Below are 24,315 nucleotides of genomic sequence, written 5' to 3'. Positions count from 1 at the left end.
CTCGCCGAGAACTCAGCGAGATCTCGGCGCGACTCGGTTTCTAGCCTGGCCGAGATGCCACTGCGACCCGAGTTCTCGAACCTTGGTATTCCTACATTATGTCAGCTATTGGAGGAAGATGCCAGGTTCTACCCCAAGGACATGATAGGGATAGGCTCAGTTGTAACCACTATGGGAAATTTGGACACACAAGAGAGATGTTGGATACTTTATGGCTATCCCCCTGGTATGCAAAGCAACAGGAGAGGGGGAGCCAGAGCCGGAGCCGGAGCATGCACTTCAATGATTGAGGTTGTACCTATAGGATCTCCATATGGACTACAGATAGATACTAGATCTCTCACTTAGGTTGATATTGCAGCATTTCGCAGGGTTTTGTCATATCTAGACAGCTCTACTTCTACACCTGCAGTGCTAGATTCTTCATCTTCCACTTCACAGGCCTCTACATCTAACCCTTCTACTACCTCTAAGTGGGTCATTGACTCTGGAGCCACAGACCATATGACTGGTATGTTTCAGTGTTATGATTCCTACACCATTTGTTATGGTAGGGATTAGGTTATCATTGGTGATGGTCCCCCCACTCTTCTATTTCTAGTAAGGATATTGTTCGAGTCACTTCTATTTCTCTTGACTCTGTTCTTCATGTCCCTAACTTTGCTACTAACTTGCTCTTTGTAAGTTATCTACCAAATCCTTGAATTGTTGTGTCACCTTCCTTCCTTCTCATTGTGTTTTTCAGAATTTGGTGACAAAGAGGATTATTGGCAGTAGACGGGAGGAAAAGGGACTCTACATTCTTGATCTAGGATTATCACCCCTACCTACTGTTTAGTCCTACGTATGTGGGCATAGTGACATAGTACTATTGACTTTGTGATGTTGTGGCATCAACGTTTGGGCCACTCTTCCTTCAGTATTTTGAGATAAAAATTGTCGTACTTCTTTTCTTCCATTCCTTCTTCCCATGTATTTTAGTGTGAATCATGTCTATTTGCTAAACATTGTCGTTCTTCTTATCCTTACAATGGTAATAGATCCACCGTTCCCTTCATATTGTACATACTGATGTTTGGGGACCCTCTCCTACTACTTCTTTACTTGGATATCGCTATTTTGTTTCATTTGTTGATGATTATTCCCGCACTACTTGGACTATCCTCATAAAACATAAGAGTGATGTCTGTGATGCCTTTAAGAATTTTTATCAAATGATTTTGACTCAATTTGACAGTCGAATCAAAATTGTTCATTCTGATAAAGAGGGGGAGTACATGTTGGGTGGTCTCCAAACCTTTTTTATTGATAATGCCATTATATATCAGCTAGCGTGTGTTGACACACCCCAACATAATGGGGTAGCTGAGAGGAAAAATCGCCATTTATTGGAGGTCACTCAGAGTCTTCTATTTGGCATGCATGCGCCAAGACTTTTTAGTCTGATGCCCTTCTTACGCCTTCCTTTCTCATCAACCGCATGCCTACAAAACTTCTTGGTTCCAAATCTCCTCTAGAAACCTTGTCTCCTCAGGCTTCTGTTTTCTCTCTTCTTCCCAAATTCTTCAGATGGGTTTGTTGTGTTCATGTTAACAAATCCTCTCAGACTAAACTTGACCCCAAGGCTCTCAAATGCTTCTTTCTTGGGTATTCTTCTAATTCCAGAGGCTACAATTGTTATAATCCTTCCTCCCATCGGCGTCTCATCTCCAAAGATGTCACCTTCCTTAAATTTGTACCCTTCTTTGCTCCTCATTAGCATCCTCTCCAGGGGGAGAATTGTGGGAGTAAAAAGGCTGCTGATGATATTCCCTTTCTTTCTCCCCTACCTATTTCTCCTTTATGTTTGACATTGGGATACATAAAGAAGTGGATGTTGTTGACATTGATACTTATTCAGTGTTGATGCTAGCAAATGAAAAAGAATTAGTTGTGTACAAAAGAGGTGAATGCTTGAAGGGAAAGGGAAAGAAGACCTGCCAAGAATCCTCTTTGGATCCACATCTTGAGCTCCACCATCCTCAGTCAGATGACAACCCTTCCCTTCCTTCTGATTTAGACCTTCCTATTGCTGTTAGAAAAAGAAAAGAGAGTTTGTACTAATCCTATAGCCTAGTTTGTTTCCTATAATGCTCTCTCCTACAGGCTACAAGTCTTACTTTTACTATTACCCTCTCTTCTGATTCCATTCCCAAGAATGTTACTGAGGCTATGCCTGATCCAAAGTGGAAGCAAGCCATGTCTGAGGAAATGATGGCTCTTGAGATTAAAGACTTGGGTCACTTGAAGTATTTCTTGGGAATTGAAGTGTCAAGGTCCAAGAAAGGAATCAACATATGTCAAAGTTAGTTTGCTCTTGATTTGTTGAAAGAGACAGGGATGTTGGGCTGCAAACCACCAAGTTCTCCTATTGAGCAGAATCACGACCTAGGAAAAGATTGTGGTCCCTCTCTTGTTGATGCAAGGAAGTACCAGAGACTTGTGAGAAAACTCATCTACCTGTCTATGACTTGCCCAGATATTTCTTATGCAGTGGGAGTTGTGAGTCAATTTATGCATGCCCCCAAGAGTGGGCACTTGGATGTTGTATACCGCATCCTCAGATACTTGAAGTCCTCCCTAGGGATAAGACTATTGTATGCCAAACATGACCACCTAAGGATAGAGGGCATTACAGATGCTGATTGGGCTGGATCCATCTCAGACAGAAGATCCACATCTGGCTATTGCACATTTGTGGGATGTAATTTGGTCACATGGAGAAGCAAAAAACAGCCTATTGTAGCTAGATCCAGTGCAGAGACAGAATTTAGGGCAATGGCACATGGAGTTGTGAATTATATGGCTGAGAAGATTGTTTCAAGAATTAGGGTTTGATACTGAAGAACCTATGTGGCTCTATTTGTTAGAGTTTATCTACTAGGGGTACTTTAGTACATGTCTATGTCATAAGTCACTAGAGTTGTATTTTTAACTTTTATTTCTATTTCTCTTTTACCTCCCTAGGGAGGTCCTTGTAATTTCCAAAGAATGGTTTAATGAAGTAAATGGATGTTAGGAGTAGCCAATTCTAACATCCTATGATTCTCTTCAACTATCTTCTTCTTCCTCTCTTCTCCTTCATGCTGTAAACCCTTCCTCCATTACTAGGATCGATCATTTGTAAATCTTAACTTGGTATCAGAGCTTCAAGGTCCTCTGGTTTGAGGGTCGGCTAGGGTCAGCCTTGTTTCTTTTACCTCTCTTTGGAACCCTCCTTCCCTTTAGGTTCCATTAGCGGCTGTACAATGTGAAGTAATACATCCCTTGTAGTTCCATTCTGTGACTCAATATAGAATGGAGGGAGTGCAGATACTGATGAAGAGTTGAAGCTCTACCAGCTGCACCATTGTTACCGCCAGCCTCTATATCATTTTTTTCGTTTCTCCCTCATCTCTCAACCTTTTGGGATGAGGTTTGGTGCATTTGGATCGCCTAGGGGTGTCCTTTCAACCCCTCCAGCATTCGGTTGAAGAGAGAAGCAGTTCGAGGGGTGCTGCTCCAAAGGTTGCTGCCCAGATTTCCGCCAACTTTTTCTCTTCTCTGTTCGATTCTGCCTGTTGGCAGCTTGGTTTGCTTTGGGGCTGGGCCCTTTAAGTCGCCTAGAGGTTTTCTTTCAGGCCCCTAAGGTCTCGATTGGTACATGAAGCAGGTTTGAGAGCCTTACTCTCATCCATGATGCTGCACTGTTACTGCCAGCAGGGTATTTTCTCTTCCATTTTTTTCTGTTGAAGATCTTTGTTGAGGCTGTGCTATCTTGTGTGGTTCTTAGCTACTGTGAGTGGTAGATTTGATTAGTGTTATGGCCTTGGATGATATGTGCTGCTGTTGTTTGGTTTGTGGTTTTTCATCAAGTGTATGCTCTTGGTTCACCTTTTGCTTGTTGCTCTCCTTATTGTGGTTGGGTTGAGGTGTTTCCCTATTTGTACAAGGTTTTACTTTGCATTCCCTTGAGTTGTTTGGCAGTATGTCTACTGTGTTTGGGGCTGATTCTGAGGTTAGTGGACCAATTCTGGCCAGTGGTGTCCCAACTATGGCTTCCTTTGACAATCCCAACACCCAAATATATGTTATGAAATTGGACAATACCAACTACTTGGATTGGTCCTGTTCTGTGAAGTTGTCCCTACGCAGTAGGGGAAAGTTGGGACACATTACTGGGTCTATTAAGGCTCCTGCTACAACTGATCCAGGCTCTCTCAAGTGGGAGACTGAGAACTCCACTGTTATGACTTGGCTGATATTCTCCATGAAACCTAAGATAGGTAGGAGGTTTATGAGTTAGGAGAATGCTTAAGGCCACAAAGAGCTTTCTTCAAGAGACACACTTTCCCTTCGGTTGAGGGACACGTAAAACCAGGTAGAGGCTTCATGTACATTTCTTCTGCTAAATCTCCATGAAGAAATGCATTCTTCACATCTAATTGGTATATTGGCCAATCTTTATTGGTTGCCACCGAAAGAACCTTGATTGAGTTATGCTTGGCTACAGGGGCAAAAATCTCCTGGTAGTCAATGCCATACACTTGACTATACCCTTTTGCAACCAACCTAGCTTTGTATCTTTCCACTGTACCATCGGATCTATACATGATGGTATAAATCCATCTACATCCAACTGGAGTTCTCCCCCTAGGAAGATCAACTAGAGTCCAAGTATTGTTCTTTTCCAGAGCCACCATTTCCTCAGACATTGCTTGCATCCATTTTGGATCGGATAAGGCCTCTATGACATTTTTGGGAATGGAAGAAAACTCAAGGGCAGTGGAAAAGGCAATACCTGTAGGAGAAATAGAGTCTTAGGAAACAAACTGGGCTATGGGGTTAGTACAGGCTCTCTTCCCCTTTCTCACAGCAATGGGAAGATCTAATTCAAAAGGAGAAGTATTACCTGACTGAGGAGGATGAGTCTGAGGATGTGGATCCAAAGAGGGGTTTTGGCAGGGTTACTTTCCGTTCAACACATATTAGGGTTGCTTTCCTTTTCCCTTCAACAAGCATTCGCCTCTTGTGAATACAACATCTTTGAATCTTATTTCCTTGTATTCTTTTTTTCTACTAGCATCACCACCACTACTAACATCAACACCACTACTAGCATCAATATCAGCAACACCATCAGTATCAACAACATCCACTTCTTTGTATTTTCCAATATCAAATAGGAATGGGGAAGTAGAGGTAGGCAAAAGAGATAAAAAAGGAATGACATCAGCATCTTGTTCACTTCTAGTACTCTCCCCCTGAAGAGGATGCTAAGGAGAAGAAAAGTAAGGAATAGACTGAAAGAAGGTAACATCATTGGAGAGAAGGTGCCCTCGGGAAGGAGGATGGTAGCACTTATACTCTTTGGTTGAATCGGAGTAGCCCAAGAAGATGCACTTAAGAGCTTTGGGCTCAAGCTTGGTACGGGTTGATTTGTTGACATGAACATACCAAACACAACCAAAGACTTTTGGAGGCAAGGAATGTCTAAGGAAACGGTGGCTCTGGAAAAGAACAATACTTGGACTCTAGTTGATCTTCCCAAGGGGAGAACTCCAGTTGGATGCAGATGGGTTTATACCATCAAGTACAGATCCGAAGGTACAGTGGAAAGATACAAAGCTAGGCTGGTTACAAAAGGGTATAGTCAAGTGTATGGCATTGACTACCAGGAGACTTTTGCCCCTGCAGCCAAGCATAACTCAATCAGGGTTCTCCTTTTAGTGGCAGCCAATAAAGATTGGCCAATGTACCAATTAGATGTGAAGAATGCATTTCTTCATGGAGATTTAGCAGAAGAAGTGTACATGCAGTCTCCACCTAGTTTTACGTGTCCCTCAGCTGAAGGGAAAGTGTGTCTCTTAAAGAAAGCTCTCTATGGCCTCAAGCAATCTCCTAAGGCCTGGTTTGAGAGATTTAGATAAGCCATCCTGAAGAATGGGTATTATCAGAGTCAAGTTGACCACCCTTGTTTATCAGGAGAGGTAATGGTACAGTTCCAACTCTCATTGCCTATGTTGATGACATTGTGGTAACTAGGAATGATGTTGCTGAAATAAATAGATTAAGGTCTTATCTGGCTAAATAGTTTGAGATCAAAGAGCTTGGACTCTTGAAATACTTCTTGGGTATTGAAGTATCTAGATCAAGAAAGGAATCAACATCTGCCAAAGGAAATTTGTCTTGGATCTTCTGAAAGAGACAGACATGATGGGGTGCAAACCAGCAACTTCCCCCATTGATCCGAATCATAAGCTTGGTAATGAATGTAGTTCTTCTCTTATAGATGCAAGCAAGTACCAAAGATTAGTTTGGAAACTAATCGATCTCTCCTTGACTCGACCAGACATCTCTTATGCAGTTGGAGTAGTGAGTCAGTTCAAGCATGCTCCCAAGAGCGGACATCTGGATGCAGTGTATCACATCATTAGATACCTGAAATCCTGTCCAGGAAAAGGTCTTCTATTTTCCAAGCATGACCTTCGCAAATTGAAGGCTACACAGATGCTGATTGGGCTGGTTCAGTCTCTGACAGGAGATCTACTTCTGGGTACTGTACCTTTGTTGGTGGTAATCTAGTTACCTGGAGGAGTAACAAACAACCAGTTGTAGCTAGATCCAGTGCAGAGGCTGAGTTTAGGGCCATGGCTCCTGGAGTGTGTGAGCTTATATGGCTAAAAAGACTACTTCAAGACTTGAGTTTTGACTTTGAAGGGCCAATGAGACTTTATTGTGACAACAAAGTTGCTATAAGCATTGCCCATAATCCAGTTCATCATGATCGAACCAAACATATTAATGTTGATTGACACTTCATCAAAGAGAAGCTGGATTCTGGGTGCATTTGTACTCCCTTTGTGAAGACAGGTGATCAAATAATAGATATCTTCACCAAGGGTCTCATTCCTGGTCTATTTAGTACCTTATTGTCCAAGCTAGGAATGTATGACATTTATTCTCCAGCTTGAGGGGGAGTGTTAGAGTTTATGTACTAGGGGTACTTTAGCACATGTCTATGTCATAAGTCACTAGAGTTGTATTTTTAACTTTTATTTCTGTTTCTCTTTTACCTCCCTAGGGAGGTCCTTGTAATTTCCTAAGAATGGTTTAATGAAGTAAATGGATGTTACGAGCAGGCACTTCTAACATCCTACGATTCTCTCCAACTATCTTCTTCTTCCTCTCTTCTTCTTCTCCTTCATGCTGTAAACCATTCCTCTATTACTAGGATCGATCATCTATAAATCTTAATTCTATTGTGATAACAAGGCAGCTATAAGCATTGTTCACAACCTGGTACAACACGATAGAACAAAGCACATCGAAGTGGACCAGCACTTCATCAATGAGAAGATAGACTCTGGCTACATTTGCAACCGTTTTGTGAAAACTGGTGATCAACTGGCAGACATCTTTACCAAAGGGCTTACTTCTCTTCGTTTGGTACCCTATTATGCAAGCTGGGAATGCATGACATTTATTCTCCAGCTTGAGGGGGAGTGTTAGAGTTTATATGTTAGAAGGGTACTTTAGGAACTCGTTTGTTAACTAGTACCTTTATATTGTAATTTTTTATTTTTACCTTTTACCTCCCTAGGGAGGTGTATGTAATTTCTTCTATCTCATTAGTGAAGTAATATAGGTGTGGTGGAGACAATACTCCCACACACAACATTGCACCATCTTCTCTTCTTCTTCAACCTTCTACTTCCATATTTCTCCTTGTTTCCTTACACTTCTCAACTTCCATCTGCATCATGGGCAATGATGTAGGGAGGCCTAAGCCTTTCAACAGTCCCCGGAGCCACATTAATTCACAAATGCCATGGGACATGGTACAAAACTCGGCTTCAACACTTGAACAAGCAACCACAGATTGTTTCTTGCTTCGCCATGTGACCAAGTTGCCTCCAACTCTATGTTCTCAACCTCTAGATCAGACGCATACATGAACACCGTGTCCATAGAGTTTCCTCCAATTGTATCTTCGACTTCCACCATTTCAAACTCCGTCGTAGTGTCAAGCTCTGAATTCTTCATCATATCCGTACCCAATAATCTCAGTTGTTTGGACAAAACACAAGATAAGAATGCCATGAGTCTCCTCACCATCCCTTTAACCATCATCAACAGGCTGCTTTTCAACTAGTTCCTCAGGAGGGAGTTCATCATAAACTTTCGACTCTGGATTGGTTTCAACGGCTGCCACGATGGCATTATTTGGCCGTTCAGGGCTGAACTTGGTGAACTGGCCATACTTGTTAAAGTGATAGCACTTCGTTTCACTACCACTAGTCATAGGATCATTTCCCTTCTTGTAGATATAGGAGCACATGTCTGTCGAACTGTAGGATTATTTGAGACAACACTATTGGTGTCCTATACTCCTCAGCTTGGAAACCAAGTCATCTCACAGGTGGTTTCAATAGTTCCTTGGCTCGTAAAGCCCTCAGAAAGAAATTTGTAAATCATAAATTTCGACCAAGCTAAGGTCCCCCTGAATTTCTTGATGCAACCCTAACTTGAATAGAGACAATAGTTAGATATCATTCTTTTCAATTCACGTCTTCGAAACAAGTGAGTCAATTTTTTGCATGTACTCAGCAACAAAAAGGGTGCCTTGCCATAAGGAGTTTCGTAAATTATGTAATTGAGCACGGAAGGTACTTGCTCTTTAGTTCTTCTTTCATCTCATCCCAAGTAGCAAGTGTTGTACCTCAAATTTGCAATCTCTGTTCTTGATTGTTCCACCACTCCCTTGCTGGTCCGATAGGCTTTGCTCAAGCTAACTTCATTTTTCTTGGCTCTGTCAAATCATACCACTCAAAACAATCATCCAAAGCGGCTATCTAATCACATAGTACCTGTGGGTCAAATATCCCATCAAACTCTTTCAGCTCTAGCCTAACCTTTTGGGAGTCGTCAAAATGCCTATTAGGTGCACCAATATTACCGTCAAGATATGCTCTCATGAAGTCCTCAAAGGAAGGTTGGGGTATAGGAACCCTTTGTAGCTTATACCCATGAATCTCATGATATTGGTAGTAGAGTGGGCTGGTAATCCTTCGTTAGGTTTAGAATGCTAAGAATTTTCACGTCGATGAAGGATGTGACTCAAACCTTTGTTCCATAACAATCATACTATCCGACAACTGCTGGAACATATTAGTGATTTGGTTGAGTGATTCGTGAAGGTTAATAGAGTCAGAGTCTCTTGAGTTAAGTTTAGCCACAGGTCTAACAACAATTTGGTGGATATCTAATTACCCAATGGCTGGGATCAGAATAACAAGCAGTGATCTAGACCCAAGGTCAAGTTTAACTTAAATACGGGATGTTTCAGCAACCTAATTAAGGATAATCCATTGGGGATCAAAACTTAGTCAAGTGGACTAGGTATGGCTAGGAGCATTCCAGACAATTGGAGGCTAATCCAAGGGTCATAGTTAGAATAATCAACAGGTTATTAAAATAATACATTGCTGAAAGCAGTAGCCAAGTATAGAAAATTCTGGAAAACAACGACTAGAATATAAAATAGAATGAGAAACCAATATAGAAAGTGAGTGAATGATTTTAGTAACTAGTGTATCAAAATAGAAAGTACCAAAACAGAACTAAAACCCAAATACAAGGGCGTCTGCAGGGGTCTAAAAGGTGGTAGACACTACCCTCAATGGAATGAAATGATACGAGCTTGGTACTTGGTTCACACTAGAATCTGGCCAAACGCTTGAACTAGAAACTCAGCAAACAACTAGAGAACATAACAATGTTAGAAAAACCAAATAGGGGAGTAGATGCTATGCACATGAAAAAGGAGCAGAAACTGACCTTTACGAGAAAAAAACAGACAATACAAAGAAGAATAGGAAAAATGATATGACCAGGTTTCTCACCTAGGCCTTGACAAGCATCTCACCAGCCCTCTAGGTCTCCCACCAAGGTAGCATTGCTTCTCACACTGGAACTGCATCTCACAGCAAATAACAAGCAAAAACCTCACAAATCGTCAAAATCGTTGGTGGAGGTATGACAACTTCTCTTTATTTATTACTTTATAGAAAACAACCAAAATAGAAACCTCCCATGCATGGAAAGGAGGAATCCCTACAGCCTATGATTTCTTCACAAAATAGAAACCATCTAGTGGATTAACAAACTAGAAACTATTAAGGCTTGGAATTAGTAACTAGAGTCCAGCCTTCTAAAACAAGCAGAATAACAAAAATAGAAACAAGAAAGAGGAATCCATGACCCAATATTAGTAGCAAACCATGGTTGAACCAAATCTGGTCCAAACCAGACCACAAATATGGTCTAACCAGAACCTCAGGCTAAAGAACAGCCTGTTTTTTCTTCCTCCTATGCTGGTAGTGTTTGGAGAACATCGGATCAGCATCAAGTTTAAGTATAGGTGAGTCAAATCCTAGAATTTCAACTCTTGCACCATCTATATTACCTGGTCAAGGAAAGACATGAAATGGGTGGAGCATTAGTACTGAAAAATCAGCTAAGGTGTGGCTCCTACAATTATGACCTTAGATAGTAGACCTGCTGTAAGCTCCTCACCACTGAGTCTTTTGACAAACTATTTTTACTATTACATACTACTGACTAAAAGAATTGAAAACCTTAACCACTTGGGTCCCATTAGAAAATATCTCCCCCCCCCCTCCCCCAAAAAAAAAAATATAGAAAACAAAGAAAAAAGTGGCTTCACTCAGCTAGAAAAGTGTGTAATCACTTTTTAAACTTTGTAGGGTTGGTTGCTTCTTTCTAGTGCTTTTCCACCATGAATCGAAAAATAACAGCTAAACCTCCATAAATCCCAACTCCCAAAAATGTAATATGAGCCTATGACTTCGCTATTACGAAAAGGTTTGCAATTTATGTAAGGGAATAAAAGAACCACAGCTCACCTTTTTATCAATGTCAGTTAGGGTAGCCAGATTGATATGCACTTGGGCAACATGCATGGTGAAAATAAAGCCTGCAAGAGTTGCAGTATTCTTCACCAAGCAAATGACATCTGGACCCTTCGTCTCCAACACCTGCACAAATCAGAAGATAAGTTGAAATTCATAATTTAGATCTTTAGGACCCTTCTCTGATTGAAAAGTAAAGAAGAGCACAGTAGTTGAAATTTACACCTCAAGCCATACGGAGGTTGTCTCACTTCCCGTAAAAAGATATTGCCCAAGAAATATTGTGTCACCCTTTTTAACTGTCTACAGTTCCAAAAATTGGGGGGAGGGGAATTATTAACCAAGAATACCATTTCATCTTTTCCATTTGAAGTTTTCCCTTTTGAGATAGAATCGACATATACCTCAGCAAGTCCAGCATAATTTACAGGTAAGACCTCAGCTGAAGGTTCTCTACAAACATCTGGTGTAATGGTAACATGACCATCAACCTTCAGCTCAATGGGGTTCCCATTGTTGTTGCAAATTCGAAGTTCTGGTCCCACAGTATCTAACATAACCTGATAGTGATGAATTAAAAACAATTATTACAAAAAAAAAGAACTACAAAGAATATAAATGTACTCAGCAAAATCAGGCCATGTAGAAGGCAAAAGGCAATAACAATACCAAAACGAAAAAATTTAAATGAATGCTCAGCAAAATCAGTTCACCTAGAAAGCAAAAGAAAATAGCAATACCGAAAAGGCAACAAATTCAGATGGCCCAATGCTTAAAACAAAATATGGATATATTGGATGGACCTAGTTGGGGCTAGCATGCATTGGCATGATATTGTCCTTTCAGGCTCAATGGGCCTCAAGGCTTTAAAACGCGTCATACCAAGTAGAGGAGACTACTCTTTATCAATAGCTCAGGATCTCCCTCCCCAGCCGATGTGGGACTATTTGCACCCCCTCACCGATCTTCCAAACCCCCTGGTACTCAGTCGTGTCTTGGTGGGGACACCTCCACAATCTCCCAGGCAGGCTGGTACTAGGCTGTATTCTTGGGGCATTACATTCTCCTCCCTTACGGACACAGCGTCCCTGCTGTGGCCCCACCACCGGTGTCGGGAGTTTGCTCTGATACCATTGTAATTACCCAACCCCTCTATTGGCATGATATTGTCCTCTCTGGCCCAATGGGCCTCAAGGCTTTAAAACGTGTCTTACCAAGTAGAGGAGGCTACTCTGGACTAAGTTTTGCACCCCCTCACCAATCTTCCAAACCCCCTAGTACTCTACCGTGTCTTAGTGGGGACACCTCAACGATCTCCCAGGCGAGCCAGTACTTGGCCGAATTCTTGGGGCGTTACATAGCAGCAGGTGAAACCACCACTAAAGATGATTTTTTTTTTCTTTTAGAACTTTGGAATGAAAGTGGGGGGGGGGGGGAGTTCGGAGTTCTTCACCATCCAAGAAGTTAAGTGCACAAGTACTGGCATCCTTGGATCTAAAATAAGTTTGTAACTTATTAGTGGGAGACACAAACTAATCAACATGCATGATAGCTCCCCCCAGATTTATGTCCATCTGATGGGTTCCAGATTTATGTTAAGCGGTGGGCTTGTTTTTTTTATGACAGGAGGGCACATGTGGGCTTTCCTTTTTATTTCTTCTATTTTCTTTTACTCGTTTTAGGGTTTTGGCTTAGGATAGTGTTTCATCAGGAGTTTAACTTCAGCCCTGTGTCACAGGTTTGGGCCCAAATAGGATTTAATTGAGTCAAAGTAGGACTCAGCTTTTTTCTATAATTATTAGGTTTAGAACTTTAACTGGACATGGAGTGAGTTGAAAATATCTGGCTGTAACTTTTATATACATGTGGATTTGGTTGGTTTTTTCTGGTATTGAATGAAACTTCGATGTTGGGGGGTTAGAGAATGGCTCTCCTGACATGGTTAGAAGGTCAAACCTTATCTTCTGTTTTCTTTCTCTAGGTTCTTTCAGTGAAGCCTGACGGGCATAAATTTCAGCATTCTTATCTCATTGATCAGATCAATGATAAGGTTTATCTTATTTTTCAAACTTCTGTATGTCATTCTAGCATTATAGCTGAACCGATTGGATGATGTAATTCTCTTTTAATCTTTCATTATTCTCCATTAGTAATTGATTTCAATCAACATATCTTTCAGCATTAGCATCTAGTAACCATCATCACAGACCCTTAACAATAAATTTGAAAATGTCAGTCCCTGACTTCTCTGCCTTCCATTTCCCTAACTTCTAAAATCACCCCCTAACCCTCTCTCTAACACCGTGACCCCATCGCTCCTCCAAATCCTCTTACCCCTGCCATCGACCTTTCCGCCTCCCATGGAATCCCTAGCTTGGCCTCTCATAAAGCCCTTCCGTCCCTCTACCCCCTCCCATTGTTTCCTCCCCTGGTGGGGACGGTGCCCCCTTTTCTTCTCCCTCTCGAGGTCGTCGCCGGCGATGGACTCAAAACCCTGTTCACTGCCATGGCTCAGCTTCCTTGTCTCCGCCTCCTCGTCCCCCTTCATCTCCCTGTCGTCCGTTGGTCCCTGATGGCCTAAGGACCGCTGGTCACAACCGTTTCCTTCCTTTGGTCTCTTCGCCTGATCTCTTTGTTGCTTCTGCCAACTCTGCTCTCCCTTCTGAGACGCTGGCACTGGCCCCTTCCATCACCATCATGTCCCCCCATAGTCCAGCCCGTATGAACCTGGGGATCTCAAATCTCCTCAAAGGTCTTAAGAAGCACTTTCTGACCCCTCGTACCTCTTTCCCTTCTTCCCCTTGTGTTTCCCCCTTAGTGGACCCCCCTGTGGCCCCTACTCCTCTTCCCTTACCCTCTTTGCCCAAGCCCATCTCCGTTTTGGCTATTCCCGCTGGGCTTAATGGGCCTGTAATTTCTCCCCTTGAGGCCCACCCTAGTTTGGACCTTACCTCTAACGCTGGTTTGCTCCCCTTTGTGCCCCAGCCTATCGCCCCCCCCCTCCAACTCGAGTCTTTCGTCATCGTAACCCAAGCTCCCCTCCTTTCACTAAGCTTCGCCCTTACATTGTCTACTCCCTTCCCTACCCAGAGAAGGTTTTACCTCTAAGCTTGGACATCAGAGATCATGCTCTTTGCCGCGAGTCTTTGGACCCAGGTTAGTGTCAGTTGGTCAAGGCTGGTCTGGGTGCCTTTTGCAGTCCAGAGTTTGCCCTTCCCTCAGCATGTTGCTTTTTGTGGGGTTTTTTGCCCTCTTTTTTGCAAGTTCTTCCCTTTTTTGGTAGAGCTTTGAAATTGGTTCGCGCTTGTTTGTATTCTCCCCCCCCCTCTCTTCTTTCCTTTGGTAATGAATTTTTTATTCACCCACAAAAAAAAAAGAATAAATTTGAAACCACCATTATGTTTTCTTTGAAGCAAGCCTGCAGACCCAACTAATAAGCAACACCACTCTAGAACAAAGAGAAATCTCTTTTTCTAACCGCATCTGTTTATGGATGATAACATTAATTTGGCTGCGTTTTTTTTTTTTTTTTTTTTTGATGAGTATCAAATTTATTGATAACGTCTGGAAACAGCCTCTCTGCGAAAGCAAGGATAAGGCTGCTTACATTATGACCCTCCCCAGACCCAGCAATGGGGGAGCCTCATGCATTGGGTGCGCCCTTTATCAAATTTATTGATAACAAATCAGAAATAGAAAAACATCAAGGAACACAGGACAACAGAATAGTATAATAGAAACACAAAAACCCAGATGCTACCCTTTTTTTCAATTTTTATTTTGAGAAAACAAGAATTCAGAAAAATAAATTGAAAGTTGCTTACTTGCTTTCAAAATTTTTGTATTGCATTTGAGTGAAACAAATTCAATAAATTTAGGACTACAATAATTTAGTGAAACAAATTCAATAATATTAGGCTGCGTACATTATGACCCTCAATGGGGGAGCCTCGTGCACTGGGTGCACCCTTTATCAAATTTATTGATAACAAATCAGAAATAGAAAAACATCAAGGAACATAAGACAACAGAATAGTACAATAGAAACACAGACTCAGATGCTACCACTTTTTTTCATTTCTTATTTTGAGAAAACAAGAATCCAGAAAAAATAAATTGAAAGTTGCTTACTTGCTTTCAAAATTTTTGTACTGCATTTGAGTGAAACAAATTCAATAATTTTAGGACTACAATCTTTTTGCTCTTAAGACAACTGCAAATATTTTTCTTTGAATCAAGGGACACTTTCTACATATATAGAGAGAGTACTGGAAGGGGGAATGGTCAAGAAGAATAGCAGATACAATTATTGACTAGTCCTTCAATTTGCTGTCTCTTTGATATACCACCTTATAACGTGCCATTTAAAGAAGAAGCTTCAGATAATATTATTCTCTAGTAAATTTCCCTTTACCAGTTCCCACAAAATTAATATTATTTACGACATTTAGGCAAAAGTAAAGGACAAGGCTGCCATTTAGGGAAATGCTGCAACAAGAAGAACTATTAATAGAGTTTTCTGAAAATAGAAACAAAAAACACAAATTTTGCTCATGCAAATTAAAGGTGGGAAAGAACATAACATACTAAAGTATACCTAATAGGTCTATGCTCAATAAACAGTAAACAATTTTCCTAACCCACAAGTAGGACTGTCAGTTACTGTATTGCAGCAATAAAGATGACTCAATAACCACAGTAACAGGGCCTGGATTAGACCTAAAATCAGGTCAAGTGTACGGCTACAGCAACAGTACTATACCCCCAAAGAAGGTGGCAATCCAACTGTAGCATTGATAGTTACAGCAGATGGAAATAATTGGTAAGTTCAATATTTCAGAAATAGCCACTATGGGTAACTCACAGATCTTAGAGTACAATACCCTCAAATTTGGATCAGATGCATAGTACTAAAACTCGCGAAATTTCGGTCGAGATATCGAATATTTCGAGTATCTCGACCTGTCCGAAACGAAACGCAAGTCCGAAATGAAAAAATACAATATTTCGAATATTTCGAAAATTTCGATGAAATTTCGGAAATTTCAGTCATCTCGTTTAGGAAATCTCGGTAATTTCGGTCATCTCGTTTCGAAAATTTCGGAAATCTCGGACATTTTTAGCATTTTACACCCACAGAAAAATACCATATTTCGACCGAGATTTCGACGAAATTTCGGTATCTCGGAAATTTCGGTCAGACCGAAACACCGAAACGAAACGAGATTTAGTACCATGATCAGATGTAGGCCTTATGCTTAATAGAAAACACTTTAATTACTGCAGCCAACTGATGGTTAGATCAAGAGTTATAAACCAAACCAGAAATAGCAAGTGGTTACTAAATATTAAAACCTACAGCGCAAGTCAATGGAACCAGTGGATGTAACCAAAACTCAGGTCGATAGGATGGCTAGGTATTTAAGCTAATAATACTTCAGAAGATCTCCAGGGTCTAATGGCCAGATGTGATCAATTCTTCCTCTCCAAAAATAGCAAACAAAAGCTCAGATGTTGAAGGTACCGACAAGGTTTAAGGTATTGGTATCAGGTATTGTATTGGAAGGGTGATTTTAAAAGACGTATCATATTGTATTGTATGCTACAGATACGCAAGAAAATGGTCAAGAAACACATGGAAATATAATTTTGGAGCAAAAACAACATAAATAAGCAATCTATAATATGTATCATTCATAAACATTAAAATGGAAAGCAACATATAACGAGACAAGAGACTTTCATCGATTTGAGTACAAATCCTTGCAAATGATCAAGTTTGATGCATCAACAAACTTAGTTTTTACCTAAATCTATCGAAGTAGAGAAAAAAATAGGATTAAAAACCATGATTTAACACAAAGATCAAGTTTTTCTGAAACCTACCTTTTTCTGTGAAATCTGTTTTTTCTATGAAATCTCCTTCACTCTCCAATCTTAAAAACAAAATCATAGTATGATAGTCAAGTCACATGGGCCTTTAATGGCCGTATCAACGTGTATCGGTCGGTATCTACTGTATCGGTATGTATCGAGCTATATCAGCCGATACATATCGATACACTCACAGAACCTTTAACGTACGTACGTATCGCAAGTATCGACATGTATCGGTTTGTATCATATTGTACCAGTGTATCGGCCGATACAATACGATACCAATCGAGACATACTATTTTCCAAAAAACGATACATGCCAGTATGTATCATCGATACCGATATGTATAAGCCGAGACGATACGATACAAACCGATACTTTAAACCTTGATTGCTACTACTACATCTGGTGGTCTTTCTCCTATTTAGTGGCACTTTTGGTTGGGTCATCTATTGTTATCTAAACTTCAGCACATGGCTCCTAGTTACAAATCTATGTCTCACCTTAAGTGTGAAGCTTATGAACTTGGGAAGCATCATCAGTCTTCTTTCCCATCTCATAGTGTGTCTCGAAGTCCATCCTTATTTTCTTTAGTACATTCTGATATTTAGGGTCCCTGTCGTGTAAAAAACAGGTTAGATTTTTATTATTGTCACTTTTGTGGACAATCAGTCCGGTCTAACATGTTTGTATTTGTTGAAAGATCGTTCAGAATTTCTTTTTGTTTTTAAATATTTTACAGTGAAATGAAGACTCAGTTTGATGCTTCTATTAAAGTTTTTTTTTTATCTGATAATGCACTTGAATACACTCAGCGTGAGATATCTAATTTTTGTTCTGCTAATGGTATGATCCATCAAATGAGCTGTTCTTATATACCCCCAACAAAATGGGGTTGCTGAACAGAAAAACAAACATTTATTGGAGATTGATCAGTCTCTAATGACTCATATGCATTTTCCCAAACATTTTTATGTGACGCAGTGCTCACCGCCTGTTATTTGATTAATCGAATGCTCTCTTCTGTAATATGTAACCATTCACATTTTTCTGTTTTGTTTCCAAACTCCCCCTTATTTTCTCTACTGCGACTGTGTGTTTTGTTCATAATTTGCAACCTCAAGTTGATAAGTTGTCTCCCAGGACTGTCAAGTGTGTTTTTCTTGGTTACTCTAGAACTCACAAAGGGTACAAGTTCTATGATCCTCTTACCAATGGCAATTTGTCAGTGTCGATGTTAAATTCTTTGAAAATACTGCACACTTTTCATCTCCTGCATTTAACTCTTCCCTTGACACAGATGTTCGCGCACCTCCTATCCCTATTCTCATGCCTTTTGATGATGCTCCGACGACTACATCGTCTACACCATTGAAAGTGTATCTGCGGCGTAAAAAGAATATGTAGCCTGCTTCGGCTCCTCCTGCTTCCAACCTACTACACGGTCTGACCCTCCCAACTACAGCTCCTACTTCCTCCTCGTCTCTTGATGACTCTCTTTGCAAAGGTACCCATTCTTGTACTCACAAATCCATGACTGCTTATCCTATTGAAAATTTTGTTTCTATATCTCACCTTCCATCTCCGTTACATAACTTTGCTTTCTCACTATCTGCTAAATCCATTCCCAAAATTCATCAGGAGACCGTATCTCATCTTGGGTGAAAAGTGGCTATGGAAATAGAGATGAATGCCTTGATTTCTCATCAGACATAAACCCAGGTGGATTTGGTTCTAGGAAAGGATCTTGTGCGTTGTCTCTAGTTGTACATCATTAAGTACAATCCAGATGGTTCCCTTTGGTTACGAAGGGTTATACTCAGACCTATGGTGTGGATTATTTTGAGACCTCTCCTGTGGCTTGTCTTAATTCGGTCCACGTACTTATCTCCTTAGCTGTGAATATAGACTGGCCTTTATATCAGTTGGATATCAAGACTGCTTTCTTATATGGTGATCTACATGAGGAGGTATGTATGGAATAACTTCCAAGGTATGTTGCTCAGGGTGAGAATTCTCAGAGTTTGTAAGTAACACAAGGCAATTTATGGTTTAAAACACTCACCTAGAGCCTAGTTCAATAAGTTCAGTTCGATTATTAGTCGGTGTGGATTCTCACAATGTTATTCTGATCACTCTATATTTGTTCTGTCACACCCCGACCCGGTTAGTAAGGGCAAGGTGTGACCGAATGCCAATTGGCATCTAATCGATCCCCCAGGACCAATTAGTACAGTACTCCTAAGTCCTAATCACAGTTCATAAAACACATTAAATCATCGCAGTGGAAGAGAATAAACAGTAATAATAACAACAATAATAAAGAGATCAGGTGATAACTGAATATTTATATTAAGTGAAACTTGTAATACAATGTATAGTTCTCAAAAGGCACCACAAATACAAAAGTACAACAGTATCTACATATTATACTTCACAAAAGAAGTTTATAAACACAAAAGGGATAGCCTGCTCCATCAGGCCAGATCAAGTGAACGCGCATGCATCGCATCCGCAGTAAGCTTCATAAACTTCAAACTTCTGCACCGTACGGTCCTCCTTGGTGTAGAAGTCAGAAGCAATAATAACACCATCATCTGGTTTCTCAGAACCAGCAACACTATCTGAAACAGAAGATGTACCACAGGGGTGAGCTCCACTGAGCCCAGTAAGGGAAACATGCAAACTTAAGCATATAATCTATGATGCATGACCTACATCTAAGAATGCTACTAACATCAATGTCTAAGTCTCATGAGGTATAAATGCTACTGTAGTAGGTATGATATTCTCAGTCACGGAATGAAACTCATTGGTCTTTCTAAGAATACCACTCTATTACTATGGGGACCCACCAGTTCTGGAATATACACATCAGACCCCGACGAGCCCCCACTGATAACCCTACTTTTGTTCCCATTCCGGTATGTACTCATCAAACCTAGGACAGTGAATGACATTCCGGTATTAACTCATCAGATCTGCCACGGGTTATCCAACACCTTACCCCTGTTGGCAAGGGTCGTAGCATTTGGGTTTATGATAGCCTAACCACATGCATTTCTAAACATGATGTCATATGAAGCAGCAATAGATAGTAATTTAGAAGTTCAACATCATTTCTCAATACATCATAATAGATCGTAGTAAAAGTATGCAGATGCAATATGAAATGACACCTATAACATGCATTCATCTAATGCAAAATAAAAGCTACAAAACTACATGATTATTCTACTATGATGATGCATGCCAATGGCAACCAACATAAATATTAATTAAAGAATAAACACTCCCAAAGAAAAGTCATAATTCCCTTACCTGTATTGGAGAATAATCCTAGTCAATTGAAGCTCCAATACACACAACTATTACACCTCTTGATGTTACTATAGCCTATATAACCAATATACAACATTTGTTAGGTCTAACTTAGCCCTGGTCAAAAGCCCAAAGTATACAAGAACTAAAACCAAAGCTGTGGGTAGAACCGGATTCAAAACTGGCTGAATCCGGTTAACCGTAGGGTTCAGCTGTCTGAATTCGGTTGGACTACCAGTGGCTGTTCTGAGATCCAAAACTCATGGATCATTCATGTATGGGGCTATCTTCCCAAAATTGGTTTAGGGCTTTAATAGAGTACAACAAGGGGAAGGTTTTGACCCACTTGCATGTAAGATCAAATTAGGTTTCCCAGTTAAAATTAAATAAAGTAGAAATCTTGTAATTTGGAAATATAGCTGAAACCAAAGAAGAAAATAAGAAGTTGGTATATCAGCATGGCTTTGGTGATCTACCAAGCTATACCCAAGTCCAAATTGGGATTCTATCACAAGCCATCCAATACCTTAGGTCTAGGCTGAATTGGGTTTTAATCCCAAGAAGAATTCAGCAAGATAAATAAAGAAGAAGTTGAGAAGTTTGGGTTAAGATTGGGTGCTGTCCTAGAACAGTAGATTGGTTTAATTAGGTTAGGGTTTAGGGTTATTAACAACCCAATTTAGGGTTTATCATACTAGGGTTGGTATGAGTCAAGAAATCAACCATAATAGAATAGAGAAGAAAAGGATTTTGGGAAAACAGATTTAGGTTTAGATACCCTACCTGAATTTAGAGTTCAATTGATGATGGCAGCCCCAAATTCCCAAGCTCCAAGTCCCAAAAGATCAACCTAGCTTTCCTTCTTCTTCTTCCTTCTCTTTTCCCTTAGTTTCTTCTAAGGTCCCAAAGCTGAAAACATTTCTTGTTTAGATTTAAATTGAATCCTAAACTAAGGATTCTTTATATAGTAAGTCTTACTAAAGGCTGTTTGTTATGTTATAATTAGAATGAGTTTAAAAAATGTAATTTACAAATCTATTTCTAAAGTTAATTAATTACTTAGTTTAAGTTTTTAAGTTATAACTTAGGCCTTTATAGGTCATGGAAGTGGGCCCGGGTATGTTGGCATCTAAGCAGCCCAGATCTACAAAGAGGTGTAGGTCCCACTAGGTATAAATTACTATTCTGCACCTAAACCAGTATTTAAGCAAATATATATACTTATAGAAAGGGATTCTTACCTAGAGATTGGCCTAGGAGATGGTGAGGTTCTGCATATGCTCGATCTAGCATGTCTGGCATAAGAAACTGATATGCTGGGACCCGGCAGGATTCTCAGACTCAAGGATAGCTAGTTGTCTAGGCTCCTCAGAATCCTCCATAGGTGTGTCAATGGATTGCTTTGAATCCACCACTGATGCAGCCCACAGCATAGAGGCAAGCATAGACCCAGAACCTGTAATTACACAAGTTCGAAAAAGTTCAAATTAGAGGTGGGTTTCACTTGTTCAGCATTGGGATGCTAGATTGGTTTTATTACAGAGGTGAAGTCTTATCTACATCAGCATTTTCAGGTATTTTCTTCCGAAGTGCTTCAAAGTAAGAAACAGATTAGTCTATCAAAGAGTAAATATGTGTTAGATATCTTGTTTGAGATTGGTATGCTTGCTTCTAAACCGTTGATACACCTATGAATCCACACCATAAGTTAGGGACAAATGATGGCGAAGAAATTGGTGACAAACATCAGTATAGGAGATTAGTTGGGAAACTTATTTACCTCACTGTTGTACTAGACCTGAAATTTCCATTGTTGTTGGAGTTGCCAGTCAGTTTATGGAATCACCCAAGAAGAATTCGAAATTTGAAGGAATCTTTTATAAGCCTCTAGTATCGAACTCCTTGCTACTGGCAAGAATCACCCGTCCAATCAATTGATGAAGTAATGATTGAAAAACATAAATAATGATGAGAATTGGTAAGACATAAATAATGATGAAGATAAGGCATCTCACAACTTGCCTCTTCACGGGATCTATTCAAAAAAATCTTTTCTATTAAATCGGTCACCTGGGTGTATGCTACATAATGAATTCATACCATAGGGAGGGGGGAGTCGTTGGTTAAAGAGCTAGCCATCTTCTCTCCCGATAGTGTATCAGTGCTTGATGGGATTGTCTAATAGTAATAGGGGCTACAAGCCCCGAATCTATTCCATTCTATAGGTAGGTTCCCCCATTCAATTAGAGCCTTACTACTAAGGGATAAGCGACAGTTGCTTACTATTAGAATCCATCCCTTACCAGCATCTCAAGATTCTTATTTCTTAAGGTGGAGAATAGATAAGATTTGAATCGAGTGGGTTATGCCTAATGGCAAGAAGGCACCCCATTGTTATTATTGATCGGAGCCTTGTCGGAGCTGCTAAGGCCAGGAAGAAATGGAAAAGAAATCTTCAAAAGCCCAAGCTGAACCCACAAGGAATCGTAACTGATGAGCGGAATGAACAAGTAGTCGTAAATAATGAGTACAGAGTCCTAAGTAATGAGCAAATGAGCAATCAGCAAGAAATCGTAACTAATGAGCAACTATGCAATCAAGAACATGTTCTATTATGTATTAAGATTGAACAACCAGAAAAAGAACAAAAAAAGAAGTACCCCCCATCACGGTGGACCTCTGCTTGTGATCAGGATGAGGTAGATACCTCCCAGCTGGGGGACAGATCGAATTGGAATTTCTATAGGTAGCCACCGACCTACAGTTATCCTTAACTTCCAAGCTTGATGGAGAAAAAACGAACAAAGGTACACTCGCTTCCTGTCTTGTTCTCTGCTGTGAACTAGGATCACGTGCCAGCTAGGTCAGATTGGAGCAACACTATATGAAAACATATTACCCACCTTCAAGGACAAGGGGTGGAATGACCTCACAGCATGTCGAATCTTAAGGTATCTAAAGAGGGCTCCAGGAAAGGGGCTTATTTACCGACCTCATCAGCATGTTGATTTTGTTAGATATTTTGATGCAGACTGGGCTGGTACTGACGGTGATAGGAGATTTACAATAGGTTACTGTAAATTTATAGGTGGCAACCTTGTTACATGGAGAAGTAAAAAGCAAACGACCATGGGTAGATCCAGTGTTGAGGCTGAGTATAGGGCTACGGCTCATAATGCAGCTGAGTTGATGTAGTTGATGTCATTACTTCAAGAGTTGGGAGTTCTGGTTACTAAACCTATGAATATGTTCAGTGATAATCAAGCTGCTAGATACATTGCCAGTAACCTGATGTTTCATGAAAGGACCAAACACAATATAGTTGACGCACTTTGTGAGGAGTGATGAGAAAGTTGATTGTTACTCCATTTGTTTCTTCTGCAAATCAGTTGTGTGATATGTTTACCAAGCCTTTGTTTAGTCCTACTTCTGGAAGTGCTGTTCCAAGCTGGGCATGGGTGCAGCTTGAGGGGGAGTTTAAGATATGTACTGCAGGGGTATTATTGTTAAACCTCCACAGTACTGCAGGAGTGTTAAACTCTTTCTGGTAAGGACTATACATTGTTGTAATATGGGTAAAAGGATAGTTTGGGCTTTATTTTTTTCAGGGGTGTTCTTGTACTGTACCTATTCTCAAGGTTTGAAGTATCGGTATCGGGTATCGGGTATCGTATCGGAAGAGTGATTTTAAGAGATGTACCGTATCGTATAAAAGAGATGCAAGATACACATGGAAATGTCTAGGATACATGCAATACAATTTTGAAGCATAAAACACTATAAATAAGTAATATGTAAAATATAGTTTATAAGAGATGTATCAAATGTATCGATCAGTATCAATCCTATATAGTTGATACTTTTTTTAGGTATCGTATCAGTACCCTAAAAATAAATTACATATTGGTTAGTATCGGTGGATAAGTTAAGAGACTTAAAACCTCGGCTATTCTAGAACATTCTCTCATCTATTATAAATAAAGTAGGGCTGTGATCATAAAGTCACAAGCCATTATTCCCAAAATTCCACCATGGTATCAGGGCTAGGATCTCCCTCAAGATCCACAACCTAATGCCTATAGCCGCCGCCACCACTCAACCCTAGGCCTTCACCTCTCTCTCCCTCTCTTTCTCGCCTCCACCTCCCTCCCTTTCTCTCTCTCT

General features: G+C 40.3%; 1 protein-coding gene across 2 annotated transcripts in view; it reads right to left on the bottom strand.

Moving 5' to 3' along the window:
* Positions 1–24,315, bottom strand: part of LOC122652561 (pyruvate kinase 2, cytosolic-like) — a 90,071-nt gene that overhangs the window by 54,283 nt on the left and 11,473 nt on the right. For both annotated transcript variants that reach the window (XM_043846344.1, XM_043846343.1), the window contains exons 4-6: positions 11,357–11,512; positions 11,178–11,255; positions 10,947–11,078 (exon numbers count right to left, since the gene is read on the bottom strand). In XM_043846344.1, the coding sequence (XP_043702279.1) occupies positions 10,947–11,078; positions 11,178–11,255; positions 11,357–11,512 (366 nt within the window). The remainder of the gene's footprint in view (positions 1–10,946; positions 11,079–11,177; positions 11,256–11,356; positions 11,513–24,315) is intronic.

Source organism: Telopea speciosissima, chromosome 2, assembly GCF_018873765.1.
Source record: "Telopea speciosissima isolate NSW1024214 ecotype Mountain lineage chromosome 2, Tspe_v1, whole genome shotgun sequence".
NCBI lineage: Eukaryota > Viridiplantae > Streptophyta > Magnoliopsida > Proteales > Proteaceae > Telopea > Telopea speciosissima.
This window is presented reverse-complemented; position numbering and strand designations above follow the sequence as displayed.